This window comes from Phyllostomus discolor, chromosome 5 (assembly GCF_004126475.2).
Source record: "Phyllostomus discolor isolate MPI-MPIP mPhyDis1 chromosome 5, mPhyDis1.pri.v3, whole genome shotgun sequence".
NCBI classification, from domain to species: Eukaryota; Metazoa; Chordata; class Mammalia; order Chiroptera; family Phyllostomidae; genus Phyllostomus; species Phyllostomus discolor.
In genome coordinates this window covers 106,628,122-106,642,866 of record NC_040907.2, presented here as the reverse complement: position 1 = coordinate 106,642,866, position 14,745 = coordinate 106,628,122, and the positions used below count along the sequence as shown (strand labels likewise).

The 14,745-nt window shown below is 40.9% G+C and overlaps 1 protein-coding gene across 1 annotated transcript in view; it reads left to right on the top strand.

Moving 5' to 3' along the window:
- WASHC2C (WASH complex subunit 2C) overlaps positions 1–14,745 on the top strand; it is a 75,414-nt gene that overhangs the window by 25,979 nt on the left and 34,690 nt on the right. Inside the window, 4 exon segments of the mRNA XM_028511488.2 lie at positions 11,804–11,922; positions 12,386–12,443; positions 13,463–13,522; positions 13,930–14,103. Coding sequence (XP_028367289.2) covers positions 11,804–11,922; positions 12,386–12,443; positions 13,463–13,522; positions 13,930–14,103 — 411 coding nt within the window.

Genomic DNA, 14,745 nt, shown 5'->3' with positions numbered 1-14,745 from the left:
TCATCTAGCCTGCTTTTGATTTCTTTTACTGTGTTCTCCAATTCAGAAATTGTATTCTTTGTCTCCTCTTGGCCCTTGTCGATAGTTTCTATTTCCTTTTTCATGTTGATATAGTTTGCAGTATGTTCATTGTAATTTCCCTGTAGTTTTTGGTAATTATCTGTGAACTCATTGAGCTTCCTGATAACCTTTGCTTTGAACTCAATATCTGATAGTTGACTTGCTTCTATTTCACTTAGCATTCTTTCTGAGACTTCCTCCTTTTCTTCAGATTAGGGTTTGTTTCTTTGTCTTTGCATTGTTTGTGAGTCTCTTTTTGTTAGTCTCTGCTTCTTAAATTGATCTATTTATCTGGGTTTATGGTAGAACTTCTCTGGTAGGAAACCTATGAAATTCAGTGGTGCAATCTGCTTGATCTCTTGAGTTTGCTGGTCTTGGACTGAAGTTTATTTTGGCTCTGTGTACGTCTTTGGGTTTTGATTTTGGTTGGGTTTTTGCTTTGGTGGGTATTTCCTTTCAGCTAGTTAATTGAGGGTCATTCCATCCACCATGTCTTATATTCTGTTGTGCAGGTGTGACAGGTTGTGTTGAAGCTGGTTTCTTCTGTCTGTATGAGATTTGAGGCTTCTCTTGCTATTGTTCATTTTTTTGTTCTGTTTAATTTTTCCACCATTTAGTTGCCATTTCCAGATCTGTTGTGGGGGGAGGCTAGTTATGGCTTGTTCTCCCTCCTTCACCTTCTTTCCTTGTTATCTTTTTGTGATTCCTTTGATGATGGGTTTCCTCTCCTATCAGGTATACTGGTGTTCACAGCTCCCACCTACTCTTATTTGTGATCATTTAGAGGGGGAAGGCAAAATGGTTTAAGACATTGGGAGTGTATTCTATGATATTTAAAGTGCCAAGCTGTAGAGAAGAGATAGGAGATCCTTTGGATAGGTATAGTGTTAAAAGTGATGTTTCACCCAACTAGCCACTTTTTAGAAAAGATAGAGAAAAGATAAGACCCTTGTTAGGGCATGGAGGGATTGTGAGTTGGATCTAGAAAGCAGTGAGATTGTGGGAGGTCAGATTATCAAGTAAAGTGAGAGTAAAGGATAGAAAATAGGTGTAGTATGTGAGAGAACAGAGTTAACCACAACAGTAATAAAGTTCTGGAAACAGTGAAGTGAGCTAAGATCCGGGTGGGGTGCTGTGTAGTATTTAGAATTGTATGGAACAGCAATTATTTACAATAGTAATGGAGCAACAATCATGACAGGATCTTTGTGGTCTGAATAACAAGAATAGGAAGTACAGGACCTTCCTATAGCGTGCCCATGGAACACAAGTGTAGTGAAAGATGGAAAATTAACAATATGAATGAGAGAAGAAGGGAAACCAGCCAAACAATGCAATTTAAGAAACCAAGCAAAGAAGACTAAACAGAAAAAGGAGAAAGAAAAAATATTAATAAAATAAAAGATGTAAAAATAATAAGAAAGTAATAATAATTCAAATGTACAATAACTTGCAAGTTCTCTGGAGTAGCAAAGTGAAATTTGTCTCCCTGTCTCAGCTGTTGGGATGATCCCTCTTTGGGTCTAACTGTGGTCTTTTCACAGCTCCAGGGTTTATTGTCTCACTTGTGGGAATTTAAAAAAAAAGAAGAAAAAGAAGGAAGGAAGAAGGAAAAAATAGAAAAGGAAAGAAAGGAAGAAGAAATTAAAAAAAAATCCCTCCTGTTGGCTTTAAACAAGCCAAGCCAGTTCTGTTGGTGTCCCTGGCTGCAGCAGGCCGAGGTCGTATTGGTTTGACTTTTCTCCCTTCTTGTGGTTTTATGGGGATGGGGGCCAGGTCTGAGGTGTACTCTTTGCAGTAGCCCAGCCTCCAGCCCAGTTTCTCAGTTTTCTGCTGAGTCCCCAGTGCCTTTGTGCACCTGGCCTACGCCTTCAGTCCACCAGTTGCGCTGTCCTTCCGGTGTACCAGTTATGGGCAACTCACATACCACCTTTGAGCTTTGTTCTAGATGCTAGGGACTCTCAGAGTCTATTCAGGGTAGTTTGCCCCCCTCCGCCCCACTTAAGTCTTTCTGGGGATTGCTGACTCCCTGAGTCCTGCAGCTCTCTCTTTGGTGGCATGTCCACCTTCCTCTTAGAGAGCAGGTTGGCCCCCGCCCTGCCCTGGTGGATGTGGGTGAGTCCCTCCTCGCCTGCTGTACCTGGGGTGGTGGGTTGCAATGTGAGCTGCCCATGGGCGGTGGGGTCAGGCGTGCTTCGTCCCTGGGCTGCAGGTGTGAGTGCTACGCCTCCCCTGCTGGGGTGGGATGGGTAGCCGTTGGGCTGCCACTGGACCACATGGTCAGGTGTGGCAGTCCTGGGGCTGCTTGCGGGTGTGGGCACGGGCACTCGGCCTCTGACACTGGGGTAGGTTTGGCATCTGCTGAACTTCGAGTTTGGGTGCGAGTCATCCCCAGGGCTTTGGTTGTGAGCGCACAGCCTCTATTGCTGCTGCTGGTTCTGCTGCTGCTGCTGGTTCTGCTGCTGCTGTAGCGGTGGAGGTGGTCAGGCTTGTTCCACTCTGGGGGCTGCGGGTGTGAGCGCTCGGCCTCTGCTATTGCAGCAGGAGGGAATGCAGTCATGAGGCAGTGTTGTCAGGCATGCAGTGGCCTCCGCTGCTGGGGCATGGTTGGGGTGCGGACAGTGGTACTCTACTGTCCTTGTGGGTTGGTTGGGCACCCTCCTCGACTGGAGCCGGGTGTGTGTAAGGGCTCAGGAGGCAGAGGCAGTTGCTACGGGAGAATTCCCTAAACAGCCCCTGAGTGCCTCTGTTTTCTTTTCTTTTCTTTCTTTTCTTTTTTTTTTTTTTGAAAAATTTCTCCTATTCAAGCTTTCCACTCCATATAAGTACCTGGCCTCTCACACAGCCCAACTCTCCAACTAGACTAGGGACTTTCCAGGTCAGGGTCCATTCTGGCCCAGCTCTTCCCAGCCGGTGTCCACAGTCTCAGTGGGTGCACACCGCCCGTGTGTGTTTGCCACTTCGTCCTTATTCCTCCTGCACCCCCCTCCCCCATGTGACATTGAGCATCCAGGTCCCTCCTGGTTGTGCTCAAACCTGGTCTGGCAGGGGAGGGAGCCACTGACCTGTCTTTCTCCCAAGAATCCTGTGGCAGACCCGGCCGGTGCTGGGCCTGGGCCTGCAGCCGCCTTGGTCCCTACACTGGTCCTGTGGACCTTATTGTCCTAAAGCACTCTCCTTATCATGTGATTTTTCAATGTCCTCTACAGTTTTGGCCTCCAATCTTCATATACTCTGGGATACTGTTGGCTGTTCACTCTGTTCCTTAGATCAGCCAGGTGTTCCATCAGGGCTCAGGGGAAAGTGGATTCTGCTCCCACCTACCTCGCTGCCATCATCCCCCAAAACCTATTTATTTAGTTTTAGAGAGAAGGGAAGGGAAGGAGAAAGGGAGGAGGAGAAACATTATTGTATGGTTGCTTCTCACATGCCCCCATCCAGGGACCTGACCTGCAACCCAGGCATGTGTCCAGACTGGTAATCAAACTGGTTCGCAAACCTTTACTCAATCCACTAAACCACACCAGCCATGGTGGGCCCTATTTTTTTGTCTCCTCATTATGGCAGCCTCCCTTTGTTTGTTTCTATATATTAGGTAGAGCTCGTTGACTCCGTGCCTTGGTATGTGGTCCAGTGTAGTAAGTGTCCTATAGGAACCAGGGGCACAGCCTCCCCTATCAACCAAATTGAGTTTTCGAGGTACGCCCTTCTTGTGGGCTGCATGTACCCTCCTCTTATAGTTAAGTCTTGGTGGCTTTTGGCAGATTAATGGGAGGGAGTTACCTAGGGCATTTGGCTACAATGATGGGCCGTGACCACTTACCATCAACTTCCTCTCTCCAAGGAGTTTAAGTTGTGCAGGGGCAGGGTGGTGGTGCTCTAATGTGGTCTGTAGCTCTCCATTGAGTGTGCTGACCCTGAGGTTTCCCAGGTGGTACAGGGGCACGGTCCAGCACCCACTTGTGTTTTGCCCAGGGCCACCCTTACCTGAGCTCTAAAGGAGTCTTAGATGACTGCTTCTTGTGTGCTGGGCTTGGAGATTCCCAAGCAAAGCTAAAGTGTGAATCTAGGCTGGCTGCTCATGGTGCTAGGTTTGGGGCTCACTGAGGCCAGCTGTTGCTTGTTTGAGATGATTTTGGAAGTTGTGCAACTTGAGCCAAGACCAACAAATCATATGCAGGAGCAGCTTGGAGGGGCCTGTAAGTTGGGTGGGCAGAGTCTCTGGGGATCTCCCAGGCAGGTAAATAGTGTTAGTTAGGTTGATAGAGTGTCAGATATGTTGCCAGCTTGCCAGTTCCATAGTTCTTTGGGGGGAGGGTCCAGAAAAGGGCCAATGGCCTCTGCTCGCTTTTATGCCAGATAACTCAGTGTCTTCCAGCTTGCTACTGGTGTATTCCAAGCTGACACCCCAGCGCCAGAGCTCAGAGAGAAAGTCTGAGTAGGTGAGGCCATGTGTGGGTTCTTTAAGAGGAACTGCTTGGGGCTTTAGAAGTGCCTTCCACTGACTCAATCCCTGCTGGTTTTTGCAACCAGAAGTTGTGGAGACTTATCTTCCTGGCACTGGACCCTGGGTTGGGGGCACTGGTGTGGGGCTGGGCCTCCTTGCTCCCAAGATAGACCTCCTGAATTTTATCGACCACAAGTGGTTGTAGGACGAGTCTGTTTTGAGCCTGTGCCCCTCCTACAAGTTTGGATGGATGTGGTGTAGTTGTCAGACTTCCATTCAGCTTGATTTCTGATGGTTCTCAGTGATGGTTTTTCTATATTTTGGTTGTAATTTTGATGTGGTTGTGTGAAGAGGTGAGCCATGTCTGCCTATGCCATCTCCTTGACTGGAAGTTTGAGGGTTCCTTTTTCTGTACAATCTCTCTAACACTTATTACCTGTCTTGTTGATAATAGCCCTTCTAGTAGATGTGAGATGGTATCTCATTTTAGTTTTGATTTGCATTTCCCTAATACCTAATGAAGTTGAGCATTTGTATGTCTTCTTGGGAGAGGTGTCTGTTCAGGGTTGTCTACACATTTTTTAATTGGGTTGTTTGGTATTGAGTTATATAAGTTTTTTATATACAAGGGTGGGCAAAAGTAGCTTCACAGTTTTATGGGAAATGATCCAGTAACTAATAAATAAAAACACAAGAATAAACTTTCATGTACTTACAACTATAAACCTACTTTTGCCCTTCCCTGTGTTTTGGATATTAATCCCTAGTTCGAGCTGTTGCTTGCAAGTATCTTCTCCCATTTGAATGGCTGCCTTTTGTTTTGTTGGCAGTTTCTTTTGCTGTGCAGAAGTTTTTTAGTTTGTTTTAGTCCTGTTCATTTATTTTTGCCTTTATTTCCCTTGCCTTTGAGGTCAAATTCACATAATTCTGAGTATGAGGTCCATATCTATGTTTTCTTCTATGTAATTTATTATTTCAGGTCTCATAATTATGTCTTTGACCCATTTTAATTTTTGTAAATGCAAACAGATTGTAATTTAGTTTCATTCTTTTGCATGTGGCTTTTCAGTTTTACCAGCCCCATTTATTTAAGAGGCTTTATTTTCTTCATTGTATGTTTTCAGCTCCTTTGCCTAATATACATGTGGGTTTAGTCTTGGGCTTTCAGTTCTTTTCCATTGGTTTATGCATCTGTTTTTCTTCCAGTACCACGGTGTTTTGTTTATCGTAGCTCTGTAGTGCAAGTCGAAATCAGAGAGTATGACACCTCCAACTTTGTTCTTTTTTCTCTGGATTGCTTTGCCTATTTGGGGTCTTTTTGGTTCCATACAAATCTGATGATTTTTGTTCTACTTCTTTAAAACATGTTTTTGGTATTTTGATGGGGATTGCATTAACTTTATATATTGCTTTGGGTAATAAGGACATTATAACTATGTTGATTCTTCCATGAACATGGAATATCTTTTCATTTCATTGTGTCTTTTTCATTCTCTTTTACAAATTCTTTGTAGTTCTTAGTATGTAGGCCCCTCACATCCTTTGTTAAGTTTATCCCTAGGTATTTTATTCTTTTAGTTGAAATTGCCAAAGAAATTGTTTTTCTTTATTTTTTTCTAAAGTTTCATTGTTAGTATATAGAAAAGCAGTGGATTTTTACACATTGACTTTGTATCTTTCAACTTTACTTGTTAATTGTTTCTGATAATGTTTTGGTGGAGTCTTCAGGGTTTTCTATATACAGAATCATGTTGTCAGCAAAATGTGACGCTTTTACTTTTTCCTTCCTAATTTGAATGCCTTTGATTTCTTTCTTTTGCCTGATTGCTTTGGCTAGGACTTCCAGAACTGTGTGTATATCAAATAAAAGTGGTGAGAGTGGATATTTTTGTCTTCTTCCTGGTTTTAGAGGAAAAGCCTTCAGTTTTTCACCATTGAATATGATATTGGCTGAGGGTTTGTCACATATGGGCTTTATTATGTTGAGATACTTTCCTTTATACCTATTTTGATGAGTGCTTTAATCATAAGTGGATGTTGTATCTTTTGTGTTTTTTTCTGCATAAATTGATATCATTTTTATTATTTTGTTTATGTGGTTTATTACATTGATTGTTTTGCATATGTTGAATTATCCTTGTGCCCCTGGAATGAACCCCACTTGATCATGCTGTATTATTTTTTTAATGTATTACTGTATTTGACTTGCTACTATTTTGCTTAGGATTTTTTGTATCTGTGTTTATCAGAGATATTGGCCTGTAGTTTTCTTCTTTTGTGTTGTCCTTGCCATATTTTGGTATCAGTTTCATGTTGGCCTCATAAAATGTATTAGAAAGTATTGCCTGTTACTTCAGTTATTTGGAAGAATTGAGAAGACTGAGTATCAGATCTTCTTTGAACATTTCAATAGAATCCACTAGTGAAGCTATCTTGTCCTGGACTTGTTTGTGAGGTTTTTGATGGTGGTTTCAGTTTCCTCATTATTGATCAATGTATTTAGACTTTCTAGTTCTTTGTGTTTCAGTATAGGAAGGTTATATCCAAGGCCTATCTAGAAGGTATCCAGCCTTATAATATGAAAAACAGAGACATTTATTGAAAAAGATAAAAGACACAAGAAACATTGTATATAGAACAATGATGCTTAGTCCCCTTCAAAGTAGGTACCTTGGGACCTCATACAGTTCTCCCATTTGCCATTAGTCACCCCATCGTATCTTTCTGAATCTCATCAACAGTCTGAAATCTCTTCCCTTTCAAAGGTGATTTTAGTTCTGGGAAAAGCCAGAAGTTGCAGGGCACCAAATCTGGGCTGTAGAGGGGCTGAGTCACCTAGGTGATTTGATGTTTTACCAAAAATCTCTGCAGTAGATGTGATGCATGAGTGGGTGCATTGTTGTGATGAAGCTGCCAATCACTAGTTGCCCACAGCCACAGCCTTCTGAATCATCTAGATCATTTCCATGGAGAAATGTTCAAGCTTAACTCAAAATTTGATGCAGATTCATTGCTCTACTCACTCGGTCATTTTGAATGTGACAGCCACACAGTACACATGATCACTCAGTGGCATGTACTGCCCCCACTGACTAGTACAGTGAAGTTGTCATTGTTTATGCATGCACATTCCAGTCCACTTTCCTTGGCTGCCAGGTTACATCAGTGTCACACAAACCATTTTTTTATGTTAACAAAGTCTGGATTTTTTCCAGACAGACCTCTCTATTTCTAGAAATTTGTCCATTTCTTTTAGGTAATTGAATTTGATGGCATATAGTCTTTCACTGTAATCTTGTATGATTTTTGTGTATCTGTGATATCTCTGGTAACTTCTTTTCTTTCATATCTGATTTTGTTTGAGTTTTTTTCTTTCCTTAGTGTAGCCAGAGATTTGTCCATTTTATTAATATATTTTTAAAAAACTCTTTAAAAACTCTTTAAAGCTCTTTGTTGCATTAATGTTTTTGTCTATTCTTTTTGTTCTCTATTTTATTTAATTCTGCTCTAGTTTTTATTATTTCCCTTCTGCTGACTTTGGCTTGCTTTTGTTCTTCTTCCTCTAGTTGTTTAAGATGTAATGTTAGGTTGTATACTTGGGATATCTCTTGTTCCTTGAGATAGTTCTATAATGATGTAAACTTAGCTATTGCTACTTTCACTGTATCCCATTTCTGATATGTTGTTTTGCTATTTTCATTTGTCTCTATATATCTTTTGACCTCATCTTTCATGTCTTCTATGACCCAGTCTTTTTTTAGTAGCATGTTGTTTAACAACATGGGAGTCCCCATATTTGTGAGGTTTTTTTGCTTCCTTTTTGCTGTTAATTTTTAATTTCAAAGCATTGTGTTCAGAGAATATGTTTGGTACAATTTCAGTCATGTGTTGAGGTTAGTTTTGTGTCTGCGGATATGGTCTGTCTTTGAGAATTTTCCATGTGCACTAGAGAATAATGTATAATCTGGTGTTCTGGAATGAAAGGTTCTGTAGATGTCAATATGTGCCTTTGGTATTAAGGGACATAAGGCTGTCACTTAAGGCTGATTTTGTGTTTGGAAGATCTGTCTATAGCTCTCAATGGGGTATTTAGGTTCCCTACTATGATTGTGCTTTGTCAGTTTCTCTTTTTATTTCTGTTAGTAGTTAGTTGCTTATATATTTCAGAGCTTCCCTATTGAGTGCATATATATTGAGAAATGTGATGTCTTCTTGATGTAGTGTCCCCTTTGTCATTATAAATTGTCCATCTTTATCTCCTGTTACCTTTTCTGTCTTGCACTATCTTTTGTCAGATAAAATAAGTGTGGGTGTCATTTGCTTGGAGAGTCATTTTCTGCCCTTTTACTTTGAGTTTATATTTGTCTTTGCAGCCTCGCTGTGTCTCCTGAAGACAGCATATGATTGGGTTTTGTTTTCTGATTTGGTCTCTTACTTTGTGCCTCTATAGGTTAGTTCAGTCCATTTACATTTAGGGTAATTATTGATGTATGAGGCTTTCCTATAGCTATTTTATCTTCTGTTTTCTGGTAGCCCTGTACCTCCACTGGTTCTTTTCCTTTGTATTTCTGTCTGTTTTTCTTGTTTGGTATTCTATTCCTTTTTCTCTGTTGTCTTTCTTTTTAAGTTGTATGTCTCAGTTTTGGCATTTTTGTGTGTGGTTACCATTAGGTTTATGTTAAAGAAAGTTTTATATACATAGGAGCCCATTTTCTTTTGAATGCATCTAATCTTCATCCCCCTTTGTAAAATCAGAACTTCATCCCCTCCCCTTTTATGTTTTTGTTGTCAGAAATTATCCCTATTTACACTGTGAGTTTATTTCTGAATTGCAGTAACTGTTGTCTTCTTTTTTTTAATGCTATTACCTTCTTTAGTTTCCATGTGATATATAAATGTATAGTATCCTATTCTTTTTTTTTTTTTAAGATTTTATTTATTTTTAGAGAGGGGAAGGGAGTGAGAAAGAGAGGGAGAGAAACATCTGTGTTTGGTTTCCTCTTGAGCACCCCCTACTGGGGCGGTAGCCAGCAGCCTATGCATGTGTCCTGACTGGGAATTGAACCAGCAACCCTTTGGTTCACAGTCTGGTGCACAATCCACTGAGCCACACCAGCCAGGGCTAGTTCATTCTTTATATTGTATTTCTTATTGAGTTCTTCATCTCCAGAATTTCTGTTTGGTTTCTTTAAAAAGTTTTAGTCTCCTTTGTGAAGTACTCATTTTGTTCATTTATTTCATTTCTGAGTTCATTAAACTGCCTGTGTTTTCTCTCTCTCTCTTTTTTTAAAGATTTTATTTATTTATTTTTAGAGAGAGGGGAGGGGAAGGAGAAGGGGAGAAACATCAGTGTACAAGATACATCTATTGGTTGTCTCTTGCATGCACCCAAAGGGGCACCTGGCCCACAACCCAGGCATGTGCTTTGACTGGGAATTTACTGGTGACCTTTCAGTTCACAGGCTGGCACTCAATCCACACCAACCAGGGCTGGTTTTCTTGTAACTTGTTTAATTTTTTGGAACTGCAGTCTTGAATTATCTGTAATTTAAATCACATACTTCGGTGTCTTTAAGTTTTTTTTCTGGAGATTTTTTATTTTCTTTCTGATTTGCCTTTTTACCTTGGTTATTCCTGGTATTTGATGGATTCTTTTTCTGCCTAGGCATTTGTGTATGAATGGCATATCTCTAGTAGATTGCTCAGAAGCCTTTCTATTATTTTTCCAGTAAGTGGTGTGGAATCCCAAGGGTTTTGTTGTTGTTGTTGTTGTTGTTGTTGTTATTGTTGTTCTCTTTTACTGCTCTGGCTTCTCAGATCTCTGCAGGGTGGTGGAAAATGTTCTGTGTTTCCTGAAAAGCTGGGCGTCTCCTTTGTGTTCAGGTCACCTTGGTCTCAGGGCACCAACCCTGCAGGGGAATGTGGTGGGCCATGGTGTTCCATATCTGTGAGATCCCAGTGTTGTCCCCTGCAGCCAGATGCTGCCAACAGGGCAGCTGGGATATGTGGGGGTGGGGTGAGCTAGGGGAAGTTGGCTGCTGTCTTTGTTGCTTTGCTCTCCCAGTGATAGTGACTGGCAGACTCAGTGGCCTTCCCTCTGTATCTCTATTGGACCCTGGGATTAGTTGTAGAGGATACCTGTCACTGAGGGAAAGAATGTTTCTGTAGTACCAGCTCTCAGTTTTGCAGATAATGTTCTCTGCAAGCAGACACTGCTACAGCTTTTTCTAGGTGCTGGCTCTGAAACGGTTAAGGGGGAGGGTTCTGGGACTGTGAGGAGAGGCAGGAAAGCTCTCTCTGTAGCTTGCTTTCTTTGTTTGTACTGCTGATTGCCAGGCAACTGTGGCCACACCTCTGAGCTTTGTGGCTGCTCAAGTCCCTGGCCCAGCCTCAGTTCCTACTGACCACTTCTGCAGGAATGCTCACTGTGTCCTCTGGCTTTTTCCAGCTGGCATGGCTGGAATGTCGGTGGCAACAAGTCCTCTCCTCTTCAGGATGAGCGCTGCAGTGAGCTCCAGGCTCCCAGCTTCAGACTGTGTCTTTGGCTTCTCTCAGCTCTTCTCCCATTCCAACTCCATGGGTTTTTTTTCCCACTTGTCCACTTTTAAGTGTTTCAATGCATGGAATTCTCAGATGTGTTTGTGTTGAGCAGGGAATACTTTGTTGAATTATACCTGTTTAAATTGTTGAAACTTCAAGGGGACCACTCATGCTGCCATCCCTTTGATGTTACCCAATTCTGTTCTTTTTAGGTGTCTCTTAACTCAGGAATATCACTTACATAATTCATGATATACATTTTAAATGCTTGATAAATGGAGTCTAGTCTCTTTCGTTCATGTTTTTATAGTATTTAAAAGCATGGTTTGACTGCTAGGAGGAGAGATGGATGTATAGGAAAAAATGCTGTGAAGATTTGAATTATTAGATTGTATATCAGTAATCAGCTGTATTTCTGGAATTCTCTAAAAGTATGAAAATTGGGGAATCTAGCTTTTTTTTTTTTCAATAAAGAAGGTATCAGGGTCTTTCATATTAAACTGTAATGTCTATTACTTTCCCACTTGAGACCATCAGTCCACAGACCTCTTTGTTTAGTCTGTTCCCTTTCCCCACGTTTATGGTGGGTTGGGTCTTGAATGGCAATTGAACAGTATAATTGCTTCAAGAAAAATAAATATGGTTAGATAAATTTCATTGCCAATTATTTGGAGAAGTTGTGAAAGCTAACCTCTGGAATTGAGTTCCAGCTTCATCTTTAACTGTCCCTGCAAAACATTCCTTTCTGTTTGCTAGATGAAGAGGATAACTTGTTCACACCCCCCAAGCTGACAGATGAAGACTTCTCACCATTTGGCTCTAGACATGGCCTCTTCAGTGGAGGCAAGGGACTTTTTGATGATGAGGATGAGGAGGTGAGTCATTTTCCATAGCTATGTTTTGGAAGGAATGCACTTTTTTCTTTTAGTAGGGAAAAAAATGGCTTCTTAGTTGGGAGTTGCTTCTGCTTTTATAGTTGGGGAAATTTGAACTAAGAATCACAAAGAGAAAATGTTGTATCTTGGTGCTCTTTGTAAGGTGAGAGTATGTGAAAGTGTTAATAGTGAACAACTATTAGTTGTTCACTAATAGTTACTTGATTAGCAGTTCTTTCTTACCTTATGTGTTGTCATCGTCCATGTTTGTATTTTAATTCTTAGACAGACCTAATTTATTTATGGTCTGATTTATCATAGTCTTCACTTTGGAGCTGATTTTCTGTCAGAACAGCAAGTATCTTTAAACTTTACAAGTACTTTTCTTTAGAAAGCCTCAAATGCAGCTACTTTTTTCCATTGCTTTTTTGAATTCTGTGTGATTATACCATATTACAACCAGAGTGACCTCTTCACGGAAGCCCCCCAGAATCAGGCGGCTCGGGCACCTGTTAGTGAAGGTAAGCTTGGACCTGAGACTGACCTGTGCTTGTTTATGTACAGATTCCAAAGCTGTTTACTGTCCACTAGGAGCTAGAATCCCTGAAGTTCTTCAGACTTTGCTGTGTTGGTAGGCAGGAAGCTGTTGTGTTTGCCTTGTTATAGTTAATGTGTTGGAAGAAACAAAGAGTACCATCTGTAAACCCACATCACAGTTTCACCTTGTAGAGAATTCCTTAAAAACTCAAACAGGAAGAAGACTGTAGCAGCATTGAAGATATTTTAATTTAATCAATTTAAGTCAAAGAAACATTTCTAAAATTCTGCATATAAATTGGGGATCAGTAAATTGGGGATCCCCAGCCTAGTGTGCATTATAATCAGCTGTGGACTTTATAAAAGGCACACATAAAAAAAATTAAAAACTTACAAATTTTATTTCTTTAGGTCTGTGTGAGTTCTTGGGAATTAGGAATTAGTTATTTTAAGCAACTTAATCTCCCCAGGCCACAAGCTGTCAGATTTTGGACTTGCTATGATACTGCCTTGATTATCGTATGGTTCCTGTTCTCTGCTTTTTGGAGTAGGTGACTTGCTTAGTTTCCCTCTTTTTTGTTACTGTCTTCATTTTTTCACTGATGTCTCATATTTTTTTCCTTTTTTGGTGTTGTTCATTCTCACAAACAGTAATCGATAGAGTGGGCACTGTGGAGGAGCACTGCTTGCTCTGCCCCTGCCACCCCATTGTGCTCTGCGTCCTCCTTGGCCTCTCTAAGCCAACACCCCTGCTCTTGTCTGTTTAGAGTCACAGTGATTTTCTATGGGACTCACAGCTGAGATTGCATTAGTGCCAAGGAAGAGTAATAGCATGGTGTTGGTAAGGAAGATACTAAGGAATTTTAAAATGACTTAGGAAAAATTAGTTTTAAAAGGTCTCTTATTAGCTATGTATTGTGTTGAACATATTTTAGGAAGGTGCACTTAATAAGCAAGGTTACTTTCTTTGTTGAAGTGGTTATTTCATTTTTTCTCATTTTAGTGTCTGCATCCTCCAAACCTGGAAAGAAAATCCCAGCAGGAGCAGTTTCTGTATTTTTAGGTATCATATTAGAGGGTTTTTTTTTTTTTTAAACTATGTAAGAATCATTTTGTAATTTTTAAAATTGCCATTTTCTGAGGGCAGGCTGGAGAAATAAGAGGAGCTTCAGAAGGCATAGGACAGCTTCCAGAAAGAGATCATTTACTGGGGTTAGCTCATATTCTCTCAGAAATTTGACCTTTGACCTTTAGACCCTTTGACTTTTGACCTTTTTGTCTTTGACCAGGTAACTTTGATTATGGGATGCTCTATAGCAGAAGAGGATGGAAGTAATGGGTCCTTATTGGGTTCTGTGGATGAACTGAAGCTTAAAATTCTTGGTGGGCAATAGTGGTTTTTTTTTTCTGTAGTCAGGAGGCCTACACATACTAGCTTGTAGACAGGTTGTGTTGCTTCTCTATCCACAGGGGACACTGATGTGTTTGGTGCAACCTCTGCTCCATCACTTACGGATCCCCAGAAGCCCAAGCAGCCTACATCAGGGAAAAGCTTATACCTCCCAGCACCCACTGGCCTCTTTAACGACGACAATGGTGATGATGACTTTTTTGCAGCATCCTGTAGCAAACCCTCCAAGACAGGTAGGTGCCTGTTCCAGCCTTTTTATGAATTTTGCCATGAAATAGTATTGACCTAAAAGGACATAAAACTCCTCCATTTCATATCTCGTGTAGTATCAGAATCCCTCCTCAAGCATTCCTGCCAGAGAGTTGTTACATCTCTGCTTATATAGGCATGGTACTTTGGGGATCTATATTTTATGAACCAATCTTTTCTGCTTTGATGAAACTAATAACTAGGAATTCTTCCTTAGAACTGGTTTTAATCTGTTCCCCTATAATTACTCAAGAATTTTAGTTCTCACCTTTGGAATTATAGAAAAAGTTCTAATCACACTTTCTTCTAGTAGTTCTTCGTAAACCCTATGAGCAGAATGCCATGTTAGCTGTTTATTTCCCAGTTTCCCTTCTGTTTTCCAAAAGCCCAGATAACCTTGACTTTTCCTTGTGTGTTAGAGTTTTCAGCCACTTGGCCACTTTGGCACTCTTCCTTTCTTCTCCCCTCAAATTTAAGCCACTGTATTCGTGAAATCACCCCTCGAAATCAGTTCTTTAATGTGCAGATGACTCTTCAGGGGCTCTTATCAAAATGCAGATTCTGAATCAGTAGTTGTGGAATGGAACCTGCAATTTTACATTTGTAACAAGCTTTCCAGTGGGCAG